Raw genomic sequence first — 25,303 nt, 5'->3', positions numbered from 1 at the left:
CGTTTCAATCTGTTTAGGCAGTTAAGCAGGACACCGCTGACTTTGTCGAAATTAATTCGCCCGTGAATGCGGTTCGTCTTGCGGTGAATCTACTGAATAAAAGTCGTTCAAAGTGGTCCATCTTACCGCCACATAACCGATAACAACATGTTGCCACAGAAGGCAATTTGCATGCATTATAATCTAATTAAACAATTGATATGGGTGTCTCAGCTGTTCCTCATGCACAGTCACACACCAATCAGTCACGAACTGCTTGTAGACAGCATCACATGTTTCCGTTGCGTCATTTAATGTCTGTTTCATTCCGTCTTTACTTCCGGGAGTTCGCTGGCCATCGTTATGCTGCCAATAAACCACACGAGATTTTAATCACGTGACAAGCTTGTCCACTCCCGCTGTCAGGTTATATAATTATTCAATTATTTGGAATATAAAATGTCAGATTGATCGACCCCCGTGTGTGATACGTCAATCAGGTCGTATATATAGACGTGTGCCTGTCAGGCAAATCAGACCCAGCTCCTCAATACATGGTGAGTATATTTTGCCTCCAAAGATGACCGTTTCTAATCTGTAATTTATATAAAACTGGTTTGTTGTTTAATAACCCAAATAGGGCTCGATACATCACCACACATTATGCTACGTTAATGTCTCGATATATTACAAGTAGTTTACCTGATGTATCAACTTTAATAAGCCTTTCCTTGTCCAAAGCTTTCAAATTAGTGTTTTCCCTAGGCATTTTAGCAGGGGGCAGCGCCTTGCCCTTTTTATTTGGCGCCCTGCCCTTTTTATTTGACCCCCTGTCTTTCTTTTTAATACAATAATTGATTTAACACTTGGTGGTTTTCAGTTTCTATTTCACGTTTAAGTTATGTGAAATAACTGTGCCCTTAGAGTCTTTAAGAATCATTTGCATGCATAACTTGACATAATACTTCCAAATCTGTCATTGCGTGACCATTTTTTGGAATAAGGGTGACCCTTTTTAAATGCGTTTGGATCCTTGGGGAAACACTACAAATACATTGACGCTCCATCTCTCAGAGCCTTATAATATTAAATGTTATGCTCACGGGTATTATTGATGCTTGAATTTACCAGGAAGTACATAGTTACTGTGTAAAGTACATTATTCGGTGTTCTTCAGTTCAAACATTCTCATATTTCCTACTAAAGGGTGTAATATCTCTGCATGCTCTGTCCGCGGCTTTTTCTGGTACTGGAAGTATATAAATGGACGCAGCCTGCTACACTGGGTTTGTAATTGACAATTTATCAAGAATTTATAACTTTTTTAGTCACGATATAGCTGAAATATTGTCGATGTGACTGTAAATCTATCTCACTCACTCACTCACTCAATCGCTCACTTACCCACCCACCCACCCACCCACTCACTCACTCACTCACTCACGCTCACCTAGCTCGGGTTCCTGATTTAGTGTCACCACTCATGTAAACTCTATGTAACAAAATTCAACTGAATGGAGCGAACTACCCACTCCCTTTCCTAACAAGCAACAACGCATTCGGCAGAAATATTTTCTAAAGGTAGCCTTCAGCTTTTCTCCTCTGAGCAAATAAACGTTTCAAGTAAATATTTGCTCACCAATTTCAAAGATTGTATCCTAACGGGTTGTGTTATTGCTTGCGATATTAGTGTTTATTATGTGTAAAAAGTTTTCACATGCCGTATGACGGGTATTTTCCTGCTACAGATGCTGGTCTTGCCCTTCATCCTGTCCTGCCTGTGGCTAGCTGCATGCGGTGAGTACAAGTTCCTGGAGATGAGTTTGGTCAAACGGACTTAGTCTTTTAAGAAACCTTGGTAAGGCAATGGTCGGAAGTACGTTTGTTCGATATGGTCCCCGATTACCAGTAAATATTGTCACGAGTGGATTTATTTATTAGTTTAGTATATACACTTCGATACAGAGCAGACATCAATACATTTCTGTGAAATACATAAACTACGGTTATAACGAACTCAAAGGGACCACTAATTTAAGTTCGTTTTAATCGTAGTTTGTTATAAAGGATTCTAACTTTTATATGACAAAGTATACAGGTAATGGCCCGGACAAATACCAGTTCGTTATATCCGTCAATTTGTAGTAAGCGTGTTCGTTATAACCGGTACTATTCCGAATATTTGTCCCTTGTTCATAAATTCTGAAAGTCCTTTATGTGGAATGTTATTTTACTATGGATAGATAATCAAAAGGTCAGAGTTATGAGTGGGTTATTGTTTATAGTATTAATAATCTTTCTCAGAAAATTTGTGTAATCTGATCAGAGGTGAAGACAGCCCTTCAGCTGATTTATTGACGGAATGACGTCACCTAAAACTCATGGTGTTTGGAAACAATTGATATTAAGTCCGGCTTAATAATCATGTACTCCTCTGACATTTGAATAGAGTTTCCTTGATAACATTTTGTGGGTGTGTACTGAAGTGTGCGGGGAATTGTATGCGTAGTAGTAGTGGTAGTGGTAGTAGTAGTAGTGAGAGTAGTGGTAGTGGTAGTGGTAGTGGTAGTAGAAGTAGTGGTAGTGGTAGTAGTAGTAGTAGTAGTGGTAGTGGTAGTAGTGGTAGTAGTAGTGGTAGTGGTAGTAGTAGTAGTGGTAGTAGAAGTAGTGGTAGTGGTAGTAGAAGTAGTGGTAGTAGTAGTGGTAGTAGAAGTAGTGGTAGTAGTAGTAGAAGTAGAAGTAGTAGTAGTAGGAGGAGTAATAGTAGAAGTAGTAGTAGTAGGAATAGTATCAGTGGCAGTAGTAGTAGTAGTAGCAGCAGCAGTAGCAGCAGCAGCAGCAGTAGTAGTAACAGCAGAAATGGTAATAGTAGTATTTGGTGTTGGTAATGGTGGTGGTTCAATAATAATATTAGTAGAATCTGTAGAAGCATCAATAGTAGTAGAAGTAGTAGAAGAAGAACTGTGGTAGAAGATGTTGTAGTTGAAATACAAGTTGTTGCAGTAGCAGAAGCAGAACTAGTAGGGGTGGGAGTTTTTGCAGTAGTAATAGTAGTTGTATTTGGCGTACTAGCAGCAGTTAACGTTGTAACAGTAGATCCACAAAAGTTGATGTCCTTAGGGCCCTGAGGTAAAACGGCATCTGTCCACAACAGTAAAAGTAGCAACAAAATCGCAGGATCGAACCCGACAGACAGCGCATGTATAATACCCTATTCTGACAGAGTAGCAGACAGGAGAGTCACAATCTAAACAACCAATTACCTCCCTTTACACGGAAGTTAACGGTCACAGCGAAGTCCGACGAAAGCATCCATTACGAAAGACAATGCCTCGCTGGATATTGTGGGTTTTCATGAGCGCGTTCTCCGCCTGGTGACTATATGTGTATCAGCATGGCCGGGTCAACCAGGGTATTTATGATTAGTTTGTGATTAATGTTTTATATTAGCAGTGACACACCTGTACAGGTAGAATGTGCGCACGATCAATGTTTGTTCTGCTTGACGGGGAAGTGAAAACCGGTCCAGTGTCAGCAGTTACACGGAACTCCCATGAGCCGTTAAGTTTAATTTCAGTAAATGAATATGATACATGCATACGTAGAAATACATTCGGGTGGAAACTTGTTTGTGCGGATTGACGGGTAAGTGTGTCGTCTGTAGCTGTCTCTCGGTCTAAAAAAATTACCCGTGGTGGTTTCTGTTACGAATACATTCCAGCCACACATGCTTGTGGTCGGGCTCGATGAGATGTGGTTGATTTCAGGTCATCGTGACTCAGCTGCCTGCATCGATGCTCGTAATATCAATCTCTCGATGTTTAGGTCGGCCAGACAAAATATTATCTTTACGCAACAAGGGTAATCTTAAAAATTGTGTTTACGAAAAAAAACCACGAACTGAAATTCACCTGTCACTTGTTGTTTTATACGTATTTTTTACAATTTACCTAACATGCAACAGAAGTTGTGTCATTGTAATATATTTCAATTATGATCACACACAACGGTTTTTCAGCCGTTACGATCCAGGTTAGAACTGGTCTTCAGTAACCCATGCTTGTCGTAAGAGGCGACTAACGGGATCGGGTGGTCAGGCGCGTTGACTTGGTTGACACATGTCATCGTATCCCAATTGCGTAGATCGATGCTGTTGAGCATTGGATTATCTGGTCCAGACACGATTATTTAGAGACCGCCGCCATATTGCTGGAATATTGCTGAGTGCGTTAGACAAACTAACAAAAGAATGCCTTCTGTGTACAGTTGACCTGCATTTGACATCCGCTGTTTGTTTCCAGTCATGACGTGTGAGCGGGTCGTGTGTTACTACACAAACTGGGCCCAGTATCGTCCTCAAGGAGAGAAGTTCTTCCCGGAAGATGTGGATGCAACTAAGTGCACACACATCAACTACGCGTTCGCCAAGCTCGTGGGGAACCACCTGGCGCCTTATGAATGGAATGACGATTCTACAGACTGGTCCAAGGGAATGTATGTTGTGGATTCGAAACTTTCCATTATACAGATTTAGTTTCAGGAATACATGTACAGGGCTCCAGATAACTTTTGGGGGGTGCGAGTGTACTTACACATCATATTGCAAGTGGAGGTGTACTGAGAATTTTGAAGGAGTACTGACATGTTTTTGTGTGAGCGAGTTGTGATGTGGTTTGTCTGGACGATTCATCGATCACTATTTCCTACCATGTATTTGTATTTGAAGACGCGTGAGAAATAACTGAGCGACCGTGTGATGCGCGAAATGTCAGGTCCGACTTGATATAAATAGGAAAAGTAGTTTTCCGCCAATCGAAAAATAGTGACGCATATCGTTGCATGGCAACGCATGTGATTCCTGCTGTCGGGGTTTCCTCATGTGTCAAATCGTGTTTCGCAAAAGAAACTTGACAAGTGTTTATCCGAAATAGATTTCAATTTGCACGGAAATTAAATGTTAGACGTACAAAGGTATTTATGTGCGTACACGATACGCTTGAAATCTTATATTATGTCGTACTTAATTGATTTTGAGGCGTACATTACGCCTGTACGCCCCTTATCTGTAGCCCTGTCATGTATATCTATGTTGCCAATATAACAAACAATATTTGCAAGCGGGACAGATGATTCCAAGCAGAATTCTATGATATTTACTATGTTATGGTGATAAAAGTATGTGTTTACTGATACGCGCTGCAATTAGGCATTGCGGTAACTTTGGCGTGATGAAACTAGCTCGATCCTTGGAAAATAACAATATTTTCATATGTATGCTTTTCACAGGATTACATGTTGGAATTAGCTCATTGCTTGCTTTGAAACTTTTTGACGATCTGCAGTGACCATACTTTAATCACCGAGTTCCCTAATTCATACACAATGCTGGTTGGCTTAAAACAACATTCGATTCCATTGTCCTTCCTGGTAGTAAAACCCGCGGAGATTATTTTATAATAATGTTCAAGAACCAGGTCTTCGAATTCTGCTGAGACGTCAGCGTATAATGCATGTGAATGCATTCAGTAATGCTTGGTCTGAATAACGAAAAATGTGTATACGCTTCTCATACGGAAGGCATAAAATGCAAACAGAGTTTGTAAGGTGTCCCACTTCACGCAGTATTTACACTGACGCGCACAGGGTAATTCAGTGTATTTGTGAATGTGGGAGGGAGGGAGATAGCCCTTAGACCGGGTTATTAATTCAGTGTATTTGTTCACGTGGGAGGAAGGACGATAACCTTTAAGCCGGGATATTAATATATTAATTCAGTGTATTTGTGAATGTGGGAGGGAGGGGGATAGCCTTTAAGCCGGGATTTTTATTAGTTTATTTGTCCAAATACACGTGTGTGTGTGTGCGTGCGTGCGTGTGTGTGTGTGTGTGTGTGTGTGTGTGTGTGTGTATGTGGTTTATAGTATAAATATGTAACAAGTATAATTGCTACTACTCGTGTCATGAAAATGTGATACTTTGCAAAACATTATGGATTAGCTGAAAATGTCCGGAAACAACAGTTCGTTGAAATGAAGGATACTCTTCGTTAAATGCGTTAATGGTCAAAATCATGACAACGGACTCTTTCAGCCCTTTATCCTATGTCCAGGTATGAACGACTACACGACCATGCCAAGAAACAAAACCCCGACGTGAAGATATTGTTGTCTGTCGGTGGCTGGAACATGGGGTCAGCAACGTTCACAGCTATGGTGAAAACAGCAGCCAACAGACAAGATTTCGCAACAAGTTCTGTGAAGTTTCTCAGGACAAGAAAGTTCGACGGCCTTGACCTTGACTGGGAGTATCCCGGAAAGCGTGGAAGCCCTCCAGAGGATAAGCAGAAATATGTTGAGCTACTTGAGGTACAATATGTTCATCAGTTCCTGCTAGTTTTATGTAAAAGTTAACAATTTTATTACTTAGACAAGAGGAGGGTTACCATCCTGGACCTCCTCAACAGACAGATATCCCCGACACCTCTTATTCACCTATTTTATATTGATAACGTTGAACTTCTTGATGATGGAAAGTTTCTCTCCCTTTTGGCAGAAATGTGATTGACAAGATTCATAGAAACATAGTAAATACGCTGACCTTGCAGTTGAAATATCTTGCTTGCATCCCAAGTACACTGTTGTCCGACTCCCCATTGTTCTCGAACCGTGAAGATCCGGGTTAGAATTAATCTTCAGTAACCCATGCTTGACGTAAGAGGCGACTGACGGGATCGGGTGGTCAGGTTCGCTAACTTGGTTGACACATGTCATCGCATCCCAATTGTGTCGATCGATGCACATGTTGTTGATCACTGGATTGTCTGAACCAGACTCGATTATTTGCAGACCGCCGGCATATAGTTGGAATATTGCTGAGTGCGGCTTAACATTATATCACTCACTCACTCCCATTCATCTACGTGCCGTTGATTTGGTACTCAATTCAGGAGTAACATTAGTTTCACCAAGACATGATTGTAACAGATTATGTTGTATCTTTTCTACCAGTTTATGTACATATCAACATAAGAGAGTGTTTTATTGCAGTTAGTTTAACCAAGACGTGATTGCTTCCCTGTCGAATTTGATAGTGTGACACGTGTCAGATTATACATGTATTTGTTCTGTTGCCTGTGCAATCCATTGCAGTGTTTCTTGAAAGGGTAACAGAAACTTATCTGTATTTACAGACGCTGGTGAATGTCTTTGAAGTGGATGCGAAGACAACCGGCCTCCCTCGTCTCCTGCTGACTGCCGCGGTGCCTGCTGGGAAGGGAAATATCGATGCTGGCTATGACATCCCTGTTATTTCAAAGTATACAGTGAATACTTTATTTGCATGAACGATAATGTTTTATAATAGCCCATTCATAACCTACTTATTGTTGTGAACAGATATAAATACAATCTTATCAATCGCTTAGGGTGGTTTTCCGGATAAACTGAGCTTCCGCTACATTGAAACGCATGCGCAGTTTAAACAAGAGACTTTTCAAATGTCTTGCTATTTATCAAATCCAACAGAATATTCTGGAGGATTCTGGACTACACGATTACAAAATACGTCCAAACAATGTTGTGCAATGAGGTGATACTAGAGTGATTGAGTGAGTCGAGCCTGATGATCATATTTGTCTTACCATGTTCGAGAAACCCGATTCTGGACGCTGGTTGACGTTAACGTTCACTTTACACAACGACACAAGAGTTGTTTGTTCTATGTTTAGGTAGAAATGTGTCACGTAGGAGTAGAATATATAATCTTGTATACCCTGGTGAAGCCTATGATATTTGGTTTTCTTGGGACCATATTGATGTGGGACTCAAGGTTTGTTTCCATTTTCTGAATAATGAGCACAGATGTTTCACAACCAAATGTCCTAAAGAGACGAATCTTAAATTCTAACCCGAGGTTACAGGATCCTTGTACACATGAAATCCGCAACTCCGCTTTTGCACCTAATGTTGATAACTGGAATGTCTCCCTGGAATGTCCCAGCTATCCTATTGGTAGTTATCGGTACAACGTCCTCTTATCAGACACCTGCGACTTCGTGCTTCAGATACTTGGACTTCATCAACATCATGACCTACGACCTGCATGGCTCCTGGGATAAAACTACCGGACACAACAGTCCCCTGTATGCTGATTCAAGTGAAAAGGGAGAGAACCGCTATCTCAACGTCGTGAGTGTCATTCATAGATAGCCTTTCATTTTGCTTGTACTGTCCTTAAAATGAAATTCGGATAAGTAAATCGTTGTATTTATGAAAGTGTTACCAGTGCTGCGTGAAGAGTCCGGTACGTATGTGTGTGTTTGTGTTTCAGGAGGAGGGGGCGATGTCATTGAAAATATTATTTGTCCCATAGAATGCTTGAAAGAATAATAACAGTACTTCTGATAAAGTTGAACAGAAACACTATTGCAAGATATGTGGGTGTTTTCTTTAAAAAACTATATAAAGGAGCATTGAGTCTACGTGTAATAGTCTAATACATCTAGTCTTCATAGAACATTCCATCCGCTTCCGTTAATCGCCACAAGCAAGGGTTGCAGACGGCCCCGAAATTGACATGGAGAAGTGTTCTTACATTAAAGTGACTCCATGGTCTGTCTGTTGGTATCGAGGGCCTTTAGCATGGACTGGTCAGTCCTGAGTCAGTTCAACGTCTCTTATCCATGTCAGATTGCGATATAACATCAATGGATGGATGGATGGATGGATCCATCCATAGCTTTCTTTTCGTTCGCGTAGTTTGAGAAAGTTACATTGAATTGTCCAGACGCATCAAGTCATTATCATTATCTCTGAATCTGCTTCAGGCCTGGGCAGCTGAGTACTGGGCCAAGAACGGAGCTCCCAAGGAGAAGCTGGTGATAGGGCTGCCCACATACGGCCGGACCTTCACCCTAGTGTCTCCCGAGGCCAGTGGCCTGGGGGCGCCGGCTCGGGGGGCGGGCACTGCCGGGAAGTACACCAGGGAAGCAGGATTTTTGTCCTATTATGAGGTGAAGTTCTCCTAGCAACATCTGCAGAGTTTATAAGAGTTATATTGGTTTGGAGTTGAAGCTTTTACATATGTCAATGTGCTTGATTGGGATGCGAATATGGCCTTATTGAAGAATACTCATATGGGTGGCCAATTATAATTAGTTTTAACTTAATGTTAAATTTCTTTTTAAATTTCTGAAAATCATCGTTCTAAAAAGCAATACGATTGGTGGATATTTTTTCAAGACTATTTATCATCAATCAATAATCTCTATTTGTTATTTACGCAATGTTTATTTAATGTTTAATCTTGCTATGTATTTTTTGCATAACTTCATTCTAAACGTCCTGACCTAAACTGCGTTAACATACCATCCGGATACCTGTTACTACGCTCTAGTCCAGGTGGAATTTCATACCTTTTGACATTTTTAATCATCTGGAACTTTTACCTCATATGCAAGGAATTATTGAACATTTGCTTGAATCCCAGATCTGCCAGTTGATTAAGAGTGGCGCGGATGTCCATTACATCCAGGACCAGAAGGTTCCTTACCTGGTCAGTGGTAACCAGTGGGTGGGATATGACGATCGGAACAGTCTCGAGACCAAGGTATGTATGGTAGAATTGTCAGTCTTCCAGACTCTAGAGAATTGGTTGGGGTATCAAGTGGGTGGGATATGACAATCAGAACAGTCTCGAGACAAAGGTACATATGGTAGATATGTCGGTCTTCCAGACTCTTGAGTGAGTGAGTGAGTTTAGTTTCACGCCGCTTTTAACAATATTCCAGCAATATCACAGCGGGGACACCAGAAATGGGTTCACACTTTGTACCCATGTGGGGAATCGAACACGATCTAAGGCGTCACTTGCGAATGCTTTAACCACAAGCCTACCCCACCACCCTCCAGACTCAGAGCATGGGGTGGGGTATCCAGTGGGTAGGATATGACGATCAGAACAGTCTCGAGACCAAGGTACGTATGGTAGATTTGTCGGTCTTCCAGACTCTTGAGTGAGTGAGTGAGTTTAGTTTCACGCCGCTTTTAACAATATTTCAGCAATATCACAGCGGGGACACCAGAAATGGGTTCACACTTTGTACCCATGTGGGGAATCGAACACGATCTAAGGCGTCACTTGCGAATGCTTTAACCACAAGCCTACCCCACCACCCTCCAGACTCAGAGCATGGGGTGGGGTATCCAGTGGGTAGGATATGACGATCAGAACAGTCTCGAGACCAAGGTACGTATGGTAGAATTTTCAGTCTTCCAGCCTAATGAGTGAGAGAATGAGTTTAGTTTCACGTCGCTTTAGCAATATCACGGAGGGGGACACCAGAAATGGGCTTCACACATTGTACCCATGTGGGGAATCGAACCCGGGTCTTCGGCGTGACCAGCGAACCAATATTGAACCAATTTGTTACTATACAACTGTAGGTTGCTCGAGTTACCCGCATGTGATGATTGCAAAGGATACTGCAGGAATCGTGTCATCGAAGTGCTGTATCTTTGCAGGAAACGTACAGTAGATTAATTACGATTAATTGTTGACCATTTAAAACAGATAATGTAAAATGAGATATTTGTCGATATGACATGACCACAACGTATTTGGTAATGGACACTGATTCCGGGTAGCCAACACTGAAAGCCGTATATGTGAGGCTCGGGAGATTTCTGAAATGGTTCTGATAGGGAGATGATTAGACACAGCTCTACCTGTCCACAGGTAAAGTTCATGAAAGACCAGGGATACGGTGGAGTGATGATATGGGCTCTGGACCTGGATGACTTCACTGGATCTTGTGGAGGAGAGCCATACCCGCTACTTAGTGCTATACATGGCCAGTGTGCGGCTGATGTTGGGAGGTACTGATTTTCTTGAATTGTGGACCAGTCTAATTGTTTAGTATTAGGGACCATTCATAATTTATGGCTAGGGGATGATGATGATGATTGGGGGTGGGGGTAGGGGTTGTCACCCATTGTGTTCTGGGGGTAGGGAGGGGGTCATCAGTTTTGTACAAATGCACTAGGGGGTCATCAATTTTGTAAATTGTGGAAATTATGCGTGAAAAATATATGCTTCTCCATAAAAATCACCATCACCCCCCACCCCAGCCATAAATTATGAACGGCCTCTTAGGTACAACTTGTGGTGACGTTTATGTAATTTTGGACTATATTTACGCAGCGTTTAAGGGACAAATGAATATGCTTGCTGAGTGTATGTTGAATCTCTAATACCTAAATGCTGACTTTCTGATCATGTGCGTTTTATATTCCAAGCACTCCCAAACCAACTGTTAAGCCGCCCCAGGCTTCAACGACAGGCTCATCCACTGGGGTGACGAGTACACCAAGTGCTTCAACAAGTGCTTCAACTAGTGCTACAACAAGTGCGTCAACTAGTACGACAACAAGTTCTTCAACTAGTACGACAACAAGTACTTCAACAAGTACTTCAACAACTGGGGTTTCAACGGCAGCTACACACCCTACAGACAAACCCACAGACAAACCTCCAGCTCCACAGCCAGGTGGGCAACACAGATAAATGTTGTTGGTCCTGCGTGCGTGCATGTGACTCTATATATACAGAGACGCTATATATAGCGTTCAAAAGCTGGTCCAGTGTTTGAAGCGTTCGTTCGGGTTCGATTCTTCTGGAATATTACTGAAAATCATGGAACCGTACTCACGTTCTCACTTAAGCGAGGTCGTATACGTTCACATTCAAAGGGAGACCACTCATTACTTGATGCAATATATGTCGATTGTCTGTCAATCTGTCTTGAAATCCTCAATATGACATCTAAGAACTATCCCTGTGACTTGGTAAAAGGGCGTGAAATAAAATATTACATTTAACAAATTAAATATGATAAAACAATGTTAAATTTACAAACTCACATGATGCGATGGGATGTTTCCAGGCCATCAATACAACAATGTCCGTATGACTGTTTTTGATTCTAGTTTTATAAATCTCGCACATGTTTGGTATCTGGACAATGCTAAATAGTGGTAATCAACCTTCACAGTTATATTGTAAGTACTTTTCTTTCAGACTTAACGAACTTCTGCGAAAACAGACCAGATGGCCTATATGCTCACCCCACAGACGACGGCCAGTTCATTCAATGCTATAACGGTGTTACCTACATACGTCCCTGTGCCCCTGGCACCGTCTTCAACCCACTACACGGCGTGTGCGACTGGCCCCACAACGTCCGTGCAGCTGAGGATACATAGAACATAATTATCACCTGTATTTATGAATATTACTAAAATTTGTTTTGCATGAACTGCCATCCATGTTATTGTTTCTGATTAGTTGCCAATATTTATAGTTCAATACTTTTAAATTGCTTCGCTTAGGGATGGCGGTTGGTGATTGTTACGAATGAACTTCATTTCGACGTATACAGTAGGCCTTTGGTATACGTTAATTATACGAAATATTCGTTTCTGGTTGTTGGTTTTTTGGGGTTTTTTGTTTGTTTGTTTTTGGTTGTTTTTTTGTTGTTGTTGTTTGTTGTTGTTTTTTTGGGGGGGGTTACATTACCGTTAAGATATTTTTATTTTTGATTAGCATAGCTTTTATGTTATCATGAAGCATAATGACATTTGTTGAAGGTAAAAAAGATCTTACATCATGACGACGGTGGGACAAGACCACTGAGCAAAGTTCATTATTGCAACGCTTGATACATACATTGTCGCGAAGAATGGTATATATTTACAATGCAACGTTAAACAGTCTTAGTTTTAGGTTGCAACCGAACAACCCCTTCCAGCTTCCAGTGCAACATCAACCTTTTTAAGCCTTGTTTACAAAAACTGTAACATCAGTTGTGTCTTAAAGGAAATATATTTTTCTTTTACAAATGTCCGCTTTGGAAATTGTTGGAAATAAATATTCTGTATATAAACGACCAGTGTCTTTCTTCTTGTCTATAACACCTAGGACGCTTGTGAATTATATCAATCAAGTTAATTTCAACAAATCAGTTTATGCTGCTTTGTAAACATAACTCTGTCCAGGCAGGAGGATCTGCTGGATTGTAAGTGAGTGAGTGAGTTTAGGTTTACGCCGCACTCAGCAATATTTCAGCTATATGGCGGCGGTCTGTAAATAATCTAGTCTGGACCAGACAATCCTGTGATCAACAGCATGAGCATCGTTCTGTGCAATTGTGAACCGATGACATGTGTCAAACCAGTCAGCGAGCCTGACCGCCCGATCCCGTTAGTCGCCTCTTACGACAAGCATGGGTTACTAAAGATATCAATTCTATCCCGCACCTTCACGGGTCGCTCGATTATAAGAAAAAAAAACTTCATTGGGCGCCAAAGGACCACTGTCAATAATGACACCAGGTGTCCGTAGAAAGGCTATTAGGCATGTCCTGTCATTGGTGTCTATGCATGAGTCTTTCTGTACAACGACTTCTTCCTTCTTTGTAAGGACGTGTCAGTGCCTCTTCTTGTCCCTTTGTAAAGTGAGTGAGTGAGTTGTGTTTTACGCCACTTTTAGCATTATTCCAGCAATATCACGGCGGGGGACACAAGAAATGGGTTTCACGCGTTGTACCCATGTGGGGAATCGAACCCGGGTCTTCGGCGTGACGAGCGAACGCACCTTTACAAGATCACATACATTGCATGGGTCCCTGTCTCAAGACCAAGCAATATATAGTTTGTAGTAGTGAAGACGGTTTAGACAAATTAATTTGCCAGTGCATGTGGAACTGACAAGCAGGAGCTGGTGCAATTGTAAATACAGTTTTATAGTTTAAGGGCGATGTGCATGGTAGTTGAGTTGATCAGATCCAGACATAGAATCATATGGAAAACATACTTTTTTTTATTACTGGGAACTTGCGATATTATTATCCATCGGATTCATGTAAAATTTCGTAATGAGTTGAAGAAAACATAAGAACCGCCTCATTATATGTATCTAAATACATTAATTTCTGAAACATTTATAACCGTTCAATAATAACACATTAGATTCACATAACGTTACACTGATTTAAAAATAAATAAGTTTATATGTTCCTGACATTTAAGAGTCAGATTGAACGATCTCATCTCAGAGCGCAAGGAGTTGTCTCCCTTCAACTTTGCCCCGGTTTGTTGCTCTTATGTCAATGTTACTGACAGCGTGGGTGGCTGGAGAAGATAACGAGAGTTTAGAAATGAGTTAAATGTCAAGTATGTTACAGGAACGGATGAAAGGGTTATCATTGTGCAAAGACGGAGAAAGAGCAAGGTCTATTTTAAGTCCAAGTGAAATAAAACATACAGATTAACAGATAAGCTGCTATTTGAACTGACCAAGATATGTGAACAAATATCTGGTACACAGGAACTTTGGGGAATATTGAAGCGTTGCAGTTTCAGTATTCTTGGGTTAAGAAGAGAACTGATTATTATTGGGCGTATATCATCATCATCAACTAAGAACGTATATAGCGCAAGAATCCAGTCAGTATAACTGCTCAAAAGCGCTTTGAGAGGATGCATGTCACATGTATCAGCAAGGTCCACTAGGTCTAGGCGTATGTCTTTGAGAAAAGATGGGTCTTGAGATTGGTTTTGAAAGGGGCCAAGTTATTTATAAGTCTCAGTTTTATTGGCAGATCATTCCAGAGTCGTGGAGCTCCTCTGGCGAAGGATCGATCTCTATAGATGGTGGTCCTTGCGTGTGGAACACACGGCATGCTTTGTCCAATGGATCTAAGAGACCTGGCTTGCTTGTATTCCTGGAGGAGTTCCTGGAGATACACAGGGGCTAGGCCTGTCCTTGCTTTGAAGGTTAACAGGAGCAATTAGTGTTGTTGTTTTTGTTTTGTTTTTTTTTGCTTGTTAGTTCTTTAACCATGCACTTAGCAGTATTCCAGCTATATGGCGGTTATCTGTAAATAATCGAATCTGGACAAGACAGTCTAGTGATATACTGTATGAGCATCGATCTACACAATTGGCATACGATGACAAATGTCAACCAAGTGAGACAGCCTGTCCATTTGAACTCGCAGGTTGCCGTTTACGACAAGCATGGGTTGAAGACCACATTCTAACCTGGATCTTCACGGGTTTCATTAAAATTTGATCTTTAAAGGAGAATACTACACAATTGCAATTGCTCGGTGAACGATAAAGTCATCAGAAACATGTACTCCGATTTTTAATTCAAACATATGGTTATTTGTGATTTAATCGCGAAATCAGTTTCTATTATCTGAGCTTCGGCCATTATGCATATTCCGCTGGAACTCACGTGACCGTTCCGCTCGTGACGTCATGTGTCTAGAGTCCGCCATGTTGCCAGAGACCAAGCGCTACAGTAATACAAATCATGTTGTTTCTGTCGTTTTTGTAAATGGTACCATGGTGTATTGCGTTGCCTGGGGATGCACGGCATCATCGAACAAAGGAAAGAGCCACCATTCCTTCCATTTTCCAAGTAAAAAGACAGATTTAGGCAGGAGAAATGTTCCGATCGAGTCGGGCGCATGTGAAAGAGACATGCACACATAGCGTATGGAAATCCAAAAGCTAGGCTGAAGAAGGAAGCAGTACCTGCGAGTTTCATTTATATTTCACCATTCCATGTTGCAACTTACTGTCAATGGTATGTTTCAACACTGATTAAATCAAGTTCGATTGTGATGAAATAGGGTACCAGTCGAATTGCCCCGGGTACAAAATGCCCCAGCACATTTGGTCAAGTTGCCTTGGATTTCTGGTCAAATTGCCCCAGGGAGGTAGTCAAAATGCCCAAATTTATTTTAAATGATTAAATATATGCCATAAATGCATATTTTTTGTCAACTTAGATATTATGTTCGTCATATATAAGTTATATAATTATATAGTTATGAGTTTACTAATGGAACATTTGACCAAATAATTATCAATGACCAAGTTTTTGTAGGTGGGGCAGTTCGACTGCGGTACCCTTGAGATATATATTATCAAAATCAGAAAGAGATTTCATATAAGCTTCAAAATGTTTCGCTATAACGTTCTAAATGCTGTGCACAGTCTACCCGAAAAATTGCCGAATACAACGGCAAATCATGAAGTACTTGTTACATTCATTGTTTTCTATTTTGTCCAGTTACGCACGTCGGCATCAGACTCGCTATGTCTGTAGTGTGTGCCGAGAAAGTTGTTCTGTATTTTCATTGGCTGACAAGATGTCATTCTAAGGTTTTGACCGAGGCCAAATAACTATTTATATAAGCTAAAAACTAGAGAAATATACATTGTCCTGACTAGTATTTTATAATTCACCAGTTTTCGGGGAATAACTTATCTGCGTCGCGTATATTATCTCTGCTCGACCAGACTGGGATCTTGTATGGAAACTTGATACGTTTATAATGAGAACTAGGTTCCTAATTTTTTCAACAAAATAATTCCAGTGTAATTTTATAGCAGATGATTTCTATTTTCCCCCGTCTGAAGCATAATCCCAGACACCCTGCAGCCACCCATTTGACACAAAAGGAACTGCAATTACATTTATTGATAGGGGTGGGTGTGCTGGTTGAACTGTATCACATTTTGCTGACAAATAATATTTCTGATAAATTGTATGGTTTATTATTTTTATTATTTTAACATCAAGGGGTGCCTCCGTTTCGCTTGATTCTTCTTCACCTTCACTGGAAGATTGTCTTCTAAGATGTAAAATCGGATCGTATTGATACGGTCTACAATTCACCAGTTTTCGGTCTTGGTCAGTTCACATAGCAGCTTATCTGTTAATCTGTATGTTTTATTTCACTTGGACTTAAAATAGACCTTGCTCTTTCGTCGTCTGTGCACAATGATAACCCTTTCATCCGTTCCTGTAACATACTTGACATTTAACTCATTTCTAAACTCTCGTTATCTTCTTCAGCCACCCACGCTGTCAGTAACGTTGACATAACAGTAACAAACCGGGGCAAAGTTGAAGGGAGACAACTCCTTGCGCTCTGAGATGAGATCGTTCAATCTGACTCTTAAATGTCAGGAACATATTATAAACTTCTTTAATTTTAAATCAGTGTAACGTTATGTGAATCTAATGTGTTATTATTGAACGGTTATAAATGTTTCAGAAATTAATGTATTTAGATACATATAATGAGGCGGTTCTTATTTTTTCTTCAACTCATTACAAAATTTTACATGAATCCGATGGATAATAATATCGCAAGTTCCCAGTAATAAAAAAAAGTATGTTTTCCATATGATTCTATGTCTGGATCTGATCAACTCAACTACCATGCACATCGCCCTTAAACTATATAACTGTAATTATTCCCCGCAACGGGGGTATTAAAATGGATTTCAGAAATGACTTCAGGAACATCTTCTATTGCTTCAGAATCCTTAGGGGCGATGGGGTAGCCTAGTGGTTAACGCGTTCGCTCGTCACGCCGAAGACCCGGGTTCGATTCCCCACATGGGTAAAATGTGTGAAGCCCATTTCTGGTGTCCCCACGCCGTGATATTGCTGGAACAAAGAAGGGAATATCGCTAAAAGCGGCGTAAAACTAAAACTCACTCACTCAGAATCCTAAGACACTGTTACGTTGGTGCTAAAAGGCCAAATCTAAGACACTGTTACGTTGTGAGGCCAAATCAAAGAGAAAGCCATCAGCAACAGGCACATGTGACGTCATGTCACGTGATACCCCCTCTGCTCATTAACTGTCGGCATTCGTCACCACTCGCCTCTTTCCGTAACCGCTATTCGGCTTGTCCCGGAATAACACGAGTTGGTCACGAATGTGCTTTTGCGTGTTTAAAGCGATTTTACCAACTTTTTTTTCAATTTTTAATGACGGAAGGTGACTTTTCGAATGAATTTACCTCTACGAAAAGTGTTGTGTTCGTTAGTATTCTCCTTTAAATGGACCCGTGAAGGTCCGGGTTAGAATGAATCTTCAGGAAACCCATGATTGTCATAAGAGGCGACTAACGGGATCGAGTGGTCAGGCTCGCTGACTTGGTTGTCACATGTCATCGGTTCCCAATTGTGCAGATCGATGCTCATGATGTTGATCACTGGATTGTCTGGTCCAGACTCGATTATTTTTTTACAGACCGCCGCCATATAGCTGGAATATTGCTGAGTGCGGTGTAAGACTACACTCACTCACTCACTCCTTTGAATGGGATACACATGAACTATATAATACACTAACTTATAGTTTCCGGTTGGTTTCAAGTGCGATGCATTACCCACTCCTCCAAGCAGGATCCAGATGGTTTCCATGTTTTCGTTTATTGTAGGTTTCAACCTGGTTTCCATGTTTTAGTTTGTTGTAGGTTTTAACCTGGTTTCCATGTTTTCGTTTATTGTAGGTTTCAACCTGTTTTCCATGTTTTAGTTTGTTGTAGGTTTCAAGCTGGTTTCCATGTTTTAGTTTGTTGTAGGTTTCAAGCTGGTTTCCATGTTTTAGTTTGTTGTAGGTTTCAAGCTGGTTTCCATGTTTTAGTTTGTTGTAGGTTTCAAGCTGGTTTCAATGTTTTAGTTTGTTGTAGGTTTCAAGCTGGTTTCCATGTTTTAGTTTGTTGTAGGTTTCAACCTGGTTTCCATGTTTTAGTTTATTGTAGGTTTTAACCTGGTTTCCATGTTTTCGTTTATTGTAGGTTTCAAGCTGGTTTCCATGTTTTAGTTTGTTGTAGGTTTCAAGCTGGTTTCCATGTTTTAGTTTGTTGTAGGTTTCCAAGCTGGTTTCCATGTTTTAGTTTGTTGTAGGTTTCAAGCTGGTTTCCATGTTTTAGTTTGTTGTAGGTTTCAAGCTGGTTTCCATGTTTTAGTTTTGTTGTAGGTTTTCAAAGCTGGTTTCCATGTTTTAGTTTGTTGTAGGTTTCAAGCTGGTTTCCATGTTTTAGTTTATTGTAGGTTTCAAGCTGGTTTCCATGTTTTAGTTTGTTGTAGGTTTCAAGCTGGTTTCCATGTTTTAGTTTGTTGTAGGTTTCAAAGCTGGTTTCAATGTTTTAGTTTGTTTTGTAGGTTCTCAAGCTGGTTTCCATGTTTTTCGCTTATTGTAGGTTTCAAGCTGGTTTCCATGTTTTAGTTTGTTGTAGGTTTCAAGCTGGTTTCCATGTTTTAATTTGTTGTAGGTTTCAAGCTGGTTTCCATGTTTTAGTTTGTTGTAGGTTTCAAGCTGGTTTCCATGTTTTAGTTTGTTGTAGGTTTCAAGCTGGTTTCCATGTTTTAGTTTGTTGTAGGTTTCAACCTGGTTTCCATGTTTTAGTTTGTTGTAGGTTTCAAGCTGGTTTCCATGTTTTAGTTTGTTGTAGGTTTCAAGCTGGTTTCCATGTTTTAGTTTGTTGTAGGTTTCAAGCTGGTTTCCATGTTTTAGTTTATTGTAGGTTTCAACCTGGTTTCCATGTTTTAGTTTGTTGTAGGTTTCAACCTGGTTTCCAAGTTATAACCCAGTTTTTCATTAAAACTGAAACTACTTTTTGCACCAGTATCTGGATGGTATCCATGTCGGGACTTTGCCCACTCGTCCATGGAGGCTCCTGCTGGTGCTTAGTTTATTGTTTTTTTCCAACCTAGTTCCCAGCTTATAACCTGGTTTCCATGAAACTGCATCTGTTGTGCCGGCCCCTTACCCGCTCCTCCAGAAAAGAGGTTGTGTTTCATGGAACACACATACCAAATCAGGTATTTTATACAACTGCACAATGGTAAAACCGTCAGGATGACAAATAACAGAATAGAACACAAAGTCATGATAGGTTTATTTACAATTTGCTGATAAACAAATGTTATTTGGAATGTTCACATTAATAAAAACTGAATTTTCAAAATGCATAAATAATTAAAAGCAATAAGGGCATAAATAGCAGTGAGTATGGGATGTTTTCTTAAACTCATCAATGTAGATGAATCCATATTATTTGGTTTTCCAATTTGAGAAATGTTAACTCTTTCCCCAAGAGAGGAAGAACTTTCTGCTTCTTCTTCTCCGGCCAGTCAATCGTTGTCAGGACTTTCTTCCTGCTTTCCAGATTCTGAAAGTTAGATAACAATAAACAATCAGTACAAACAAGCATTCGTCAACAATATCACTAGCTAGAGAAAGGAAAACTGTCCAATGTTCCTTAAGCTTGAGGAAAAATAAACTGAAACCACTGTCCAATAAGCACGAAGTTCAATAAATCAAAACTGATCATTTGACCTGAAAAGTGACAAAAGTTTCAAATGAAATTTGTAAGAGTAGAGAGACAAGCGAGAGAAGGACATATTTCCATAGCTTGGGTTGGACATTTTGATGACTGACAAAGAAGATTTTCCTTCACTAAAATAATAGTTGGTCACGAATGTGCTTTTGCCTGTTTAAAGCGATTTTACCAACTTTTTTTCAATTTTTCTTGACGGAAGGTGACTTTTCGAATGAATTTACCTCTACGAAAAGTGTTGTGTTCGTTAGTATTCTCCTTTAAATGGACCCGTGAAGGTCCGGGTCAGAATGAACCGGGTCAGTAACCTGTGCTTGTCGTAAGAGGCGACTAACGGGATCGAGTGGTCAGGCTCGCTGACTTGGTTGTCACATGTCATCGGTTCCCAATTGCGCAGATCGATGCTCATGCTGTTGATCACTGGATTGTTTGGTCAAGACTCGATTATTTTTTTACAGACCGCCGCCATATAGCTGGAATATTGCTGAGTGCCGTGTAAAACTACACTCACTCACTCACTCCTTTAAATGGGATACACATGAACTATATAATACACTAGACGCCAAAAGAAACGTTACCCTCCTACATTTATGAATTACTGATTAACTATCAGAGATATGTTAGAAGGTTTTAGTTTACAAGAAATGCATTCATATTTGGGTGAAATGCATCTTTTACAGAAGAGTCAAATTGTCCTATATTCGCCCATGCCAAAATAAACCAATAATAGTGATTTTGATGTCCAAAAGAAAGGTTGAAAAAAAAATCTGCCTTGAGACAACGATAAACCATTTAAAGTCACCATTTTTCAACTATTAAAACAAGAAACAACTGTTGTAGAGTGTTTAAAATTGTAAAATAATCATTGCTATGATTTCAGTCTTTTCAAACATTTTCTGCTGATTTGCATTAGTGAAAAACAACTAAAACGTGTCTTTGATATTGTGAAAAAATGTTTAGGAACATCTACAATTATCTTTGTTAACATTTTTGCTTGCAAAGTAACATTTTTCCATTTCCATTTTACACACAGCAATATCAATCGCCAAAACGCAGCAATATTCAAACAGTATTTACATCCATTTCACATGCAGAAAGATTCTACAGTGTATAAAGAGCGCCTAGAAGACATGATCTGATACACAAGTAAGAGAAATATGCCACGATTAACAGCTGAAGGGAGAGAAAGAGCCATTGGGATGGTGCAGATGGGGTCGACATACAATACTGTTGCCAACGCCCACGGATGCCACCGTATCACGGTTATAAGACAGACTGGGATCACCGTAGACAGACCAAGAAGTGGACGTCCACACATCACAACGCCAGCTGAAGATAGGTACCTCCGTCATTAAGGAAGGAGGGTAGCGTTTCTTTTGGCGTTTAGTGTATAGTCTGTATAAGTGAACCTGCCTGTGTGGAGGTTCGGGTTTTACCAAAGTGTACAGCAAGCGTTCAGAATAGAAACACACATGATACATGTTTAGGTCCAAACATGTTAAGGAATATGCTTAAATCCTAAACGAAATACACACATTTGGTTTGTGGTCAGATGAAATATGTTGGCCTCACAACCAAGACACAACTTCCCCATAATCTGAATATGTTAAGTGTTCAATCAGTTTTGAGAGAAAGGACATATCATAATGTATTTTCTAAACATATTTACATTTTATATATGTTTAAAATGCATGACGTTGTGACATTGTATATTATTTCAATATTCTAAATACTTTTAGAATTTAGACCAGAGTCCACATTACTGGTCATTACGTGAAATGTGGGAGAGATGTAACTATAGATAGGAGAAACACTACAAAAATAAGTTGGTTTCCGGAACACTGAAACTGAGAAGAAACGACATGGAAACCACCATTTCCACATTCGGTTTGTAGATTTCAAAAATATTACTTCTTGGTTAGGATGAAGGAATAGAAATGAATTTATTTGATATTTTGGTTACACAAGAGTTACAATAATAAACCGGATATGTTTATATATAAGTACGACTGTTTTTATACGTCTCCAAGCTTCCTCGTTATCAGGTAAAAGGGATAATGTGGCTGTTTTGAAATACATGTAGAATCGTTGCAACTGATCACCATCTCCATCGACCAGACCAAAGAACCAGTGACGGTAAAACAATGTAAGCATGCTACTAAGAGAGACTACTTATCAGACAAACTTACTTATATATTCATATATGGCAGGGGAATGTCTTTCCTCCCTATTACAGAAATAGAGGGTACCAGGTTTTTGCCATGAAATGTATTAGACATTGACCAAAGTTGCTAACATATTACCTTACTTTATTATTATTACATTGTAGATATTGTGTACAGTAAAAGAACCCAGCGCTGGAGACCAAGGACTGCCAAAGTCGAGAAGAACTGCTCATACAGATGGGACCTACAGATGCTGGCCTTCCAGCAAAGACAAAATGAGCAGACTGGAGGCCTGAAAGGGAAAATACCAATGGCCGATGACGATCCCAGGCGTATATCGTCAACAATTGCAAAGAGACCCTGTCCCCCAATGGCAGAACTTGTAAATCAGTGTCTGACGCGATTCAAGAAGTGAAAGAGTTTAGACTGCATTCAGTTCCACGCCCAGATAGATATTTAAACTATTGTCTTTGGACCATCTACCTTACATTTTGTAATTATGATAACGATTGTCCATATTGGCTCTAAATCCCAGCAATCATTTGTTATTTCCTATGTGTTGAGTCCTATTGTGGAATGTACACTCTAAATAAATATATATATCATTACCGGCATAACTGTGTATTCTTGTGTATTTATTATCGTCACATACATGTTGTGACAGTTCACCCATAAATGTGATGTGGTATATGTAACATACCTAATGAATTACACAGAGTTGTGTCTAGATTTATGACCTTAGGTTCACTTTGTAAGTAATTGCTCATAATGAGGTATGTAGATTTTATGACCTTAGATTCACTTTGTTAGTAATTGCTCAACTCTTGTGTATTAATTATCGTCACATACATGTTGTGACAGTACACCCATACATGTGATGTGGTATATGTAACATACCTAATGAATTACACACAGGTGCGCCTAGATTTATGACCTGAGATTCACTCTGTTTGTAATTGCTCTTGAGGTATGTAGATTTATTTGCCAATCAGTCAGATAACAGCTCCACTTTGTGTGTGTATGGTCTGGTTAGATATGGTGAGTTGGTTACAACAATTGGTTTCACTTCAATCAAGGATTAAGATATAAATCAACAACTTTCATAATATTAATATTTCATTTCATTCAATTCATAAAACACACGACAATAAATATATATACAAAACATACAATATATACATATAAAATACATACAAAACATAAAAAATATTTACAAAACATAAAAAATATATACAAAACATAAAAAATATACAAAATGGTTTAATTTACATTGCTTTGTAGCCTAACGGTATGTAAATACCTCTGGGATCTGGAAACCTCCAACGTATAGCCAAAACCACACACGTCTGTTTCCATGACCTAAATGTCCAAACCTTTGTAACGTAAATTGTCTGTAGGCTTGGTATCTGTAGGTTGTATTGTTCCGTTCTTGATCGTGGACAAAGAAGTCGTTGTAGTGTGTCATGGCGATATTAAGCACTGCAGGTGAAATTACAGTGTAAAAGTTTGGCCCGTCCACTATACACTGGGACGAGCCAGTCTGCCAGCAGCACTTGTCCTCTTGCGCTGATGGCATGGGCCTACAGTTGCCACACCTGCACCATCTTGGTAGGTCGTATCCCGAAACAGCAGTTCTGTCACAACAGTCCGCAGTCCCGTGACATCTAATGCAGCCAATTCCTGAACATAGAGATATAGAATTAGAGTCAAGCAAAAAAAAGGTGCAGATCCCAGCTCCTTATCTGTGCTGTCATTCTGTGAACATGTGTGAATTAGAATTTCTTAGCTTATCCTGCACATTACCTGCATTTGGTCAACCTCGAGCCTTCTGCGCACAAGAGTATCAGCTGCAGCCTTCCTCGGCCTCTTTTGGTTGGGTTTTGGGAGAAGTGGGGTGTGATCAATGTTACCATCCATGTCCTGAAATCATATTAACTTTTGTGAGAAAGATAAAATAATAACATGCTTCCATGAGAAACTACATTTACATAAACCGTGCTGAGAATCTGCTGAGATTGTCAGCAAGTGTAATACTGTAGCAATCAACCGTTGCAAGGAATTTTTTGTAAAACAAATATTCAGAAACTATATTTTATAGTAAATACTAAAAAAGATAATTCAAATACTATTTTGTCATTGTGGTGAACGAATTTCTAATCTTCAACTGACATGATGCTTTACCTTTTGGTGACATTATACGAAGATCAAATTTGTGTGTGTGCATAATCTTGCGTAATCATTTAGTGAAGACAAATATATATATATAAATATTAAAATATATGCAAGTAACAACGTATAACGTACGTCTCGTGCCATGCTGAGGACTTCGCGATCGGCGAAATCACTCAAGTCCACGTCGATCATCGATCGGCTTCGGAGGCTTGCATTCTGGCTTGTTGATGCATGGCACCATCCATCCACAAGAACACAAACTCGTGCACGGTTTCCCGGCGGCACGACACGGACACGATCCTCTCTTCGATACACGGGTACACGTGTTTTTGCAGTTGCATACGATGTCCTGTAAACTAGCCATGTTGACTGGCGTCCATGTTTGTGGACTGGGTAGATAAGGGTGTAACGAACCAATCAGCGTTCAGATAACAGAAAGGGGGTTCCCCGTCGCGACGACTCGAATGACAAGTCTGCCGAGGTGGTCAGATGCCCAGTCCCGGTGTCTGTCACGGTCGAGAGAGCAGACACTGCCCACCCGGCAGCCGATCGCGGCAATTAACACGTTGGCTCGAAACAAGAATCGCTCTGCATCAGTGGCCCTTTAATTCCCTGATATTCTAGTTATTGAGAAATCCGTAATGTATGTACCGGATTGACAATTGTTTGAATGACATTATACTAAACTTCCTAAATGCTTATACTCTTTCACATTCTAAAGCAAACATAATTAAACCGATTTTCCCCTCAAATTTCACTTTTTGACGTTTA

General features: G+C 40.0%; 1 protein-coding gene across 2 annotated transcripts; it reads left to right on the top strand.

The window, feature by feature from the left end:
• The first annotated feature begins 429 nt into the window (after positions 1–429).
• LOC124285473 (chitotriosidase-1-like) lies at positions 430–12,922 on the top strand. Of its 2 annotated transcripts, XM_046721716.1 has the most exons (11): positions 430–536; positions 1,728–1,776; positions 4,281–4,473; positions 6,089–6,344; positions 7,169–7,293; positions 8,042–8,165; positions 8,804–8,989; positions 9,466–9,585; positions 10,714–10,853; positions 11,274–11,524; positions 12,055–12,922. In XM_046721716.1, exons 1-11 carry the CDS (start codon positions 534–536, stop codon positions 12,237–12,239), a joined length of 1,632 nt encoding a protein of 543 aa, XP_046577672.1. In that variant the 5' UTR covers positions 430–533; the 3' UTR covers positions 12,240–12,922. The 2 variants fall into 2 exon arrangements, with proteins under 2 accessions (XP_046577672.1, XP_046577673.1); XM_046721717.1 differs by lacking the exons at positions 430–536; positions 1,728–1,776 and adding an exon at positions 3,256–3,391.
• Positions 12,923–25,303: the final 12,381 nt, after the last annotated feature.

This window comes from Haliotis rubra, unplaced genomic scaffold, assembly GCF_003918875.1.
Source record: "Haliotis rubra isolate DU_JTF1 unplaced genomic scaffold, ASM391887v1 Scf360, whole genome shotgun sequence".
NCBI lineage: Eukaryota > Metazoa > Mollusca > Gastropoda > Lepetellida > Haliotidae > Haliotis > Haliotis rubra.
The sequence above is the reverse complement of the archived record's forward strand: the minus strand, read 5'-3'. Positions and strand labels throughout refer to the sequence as shown.

What these genes read in the sequence shown, in the direction of transcription:
- LOC124285473 (XM_046721716.1), top strand. An exon ending in AATATGTTGAGCTACTTGAG is followed by an intron (nt 6,345 to 7,168) that starts GTACAATATGTT and finishes CTGTATTTACAG; the next exon opens with ACGCTGGTGAATGTCTTTGA. An exon ending in GATTTTTGTCCTATTATGAG is followed by an intron (nt 8,990 to 9,465) that starts GTGAAGTTCTCC and finishes CTTGAATCCCAG; the next exon opens with ATCTGCCAGTTGATTAAGAG.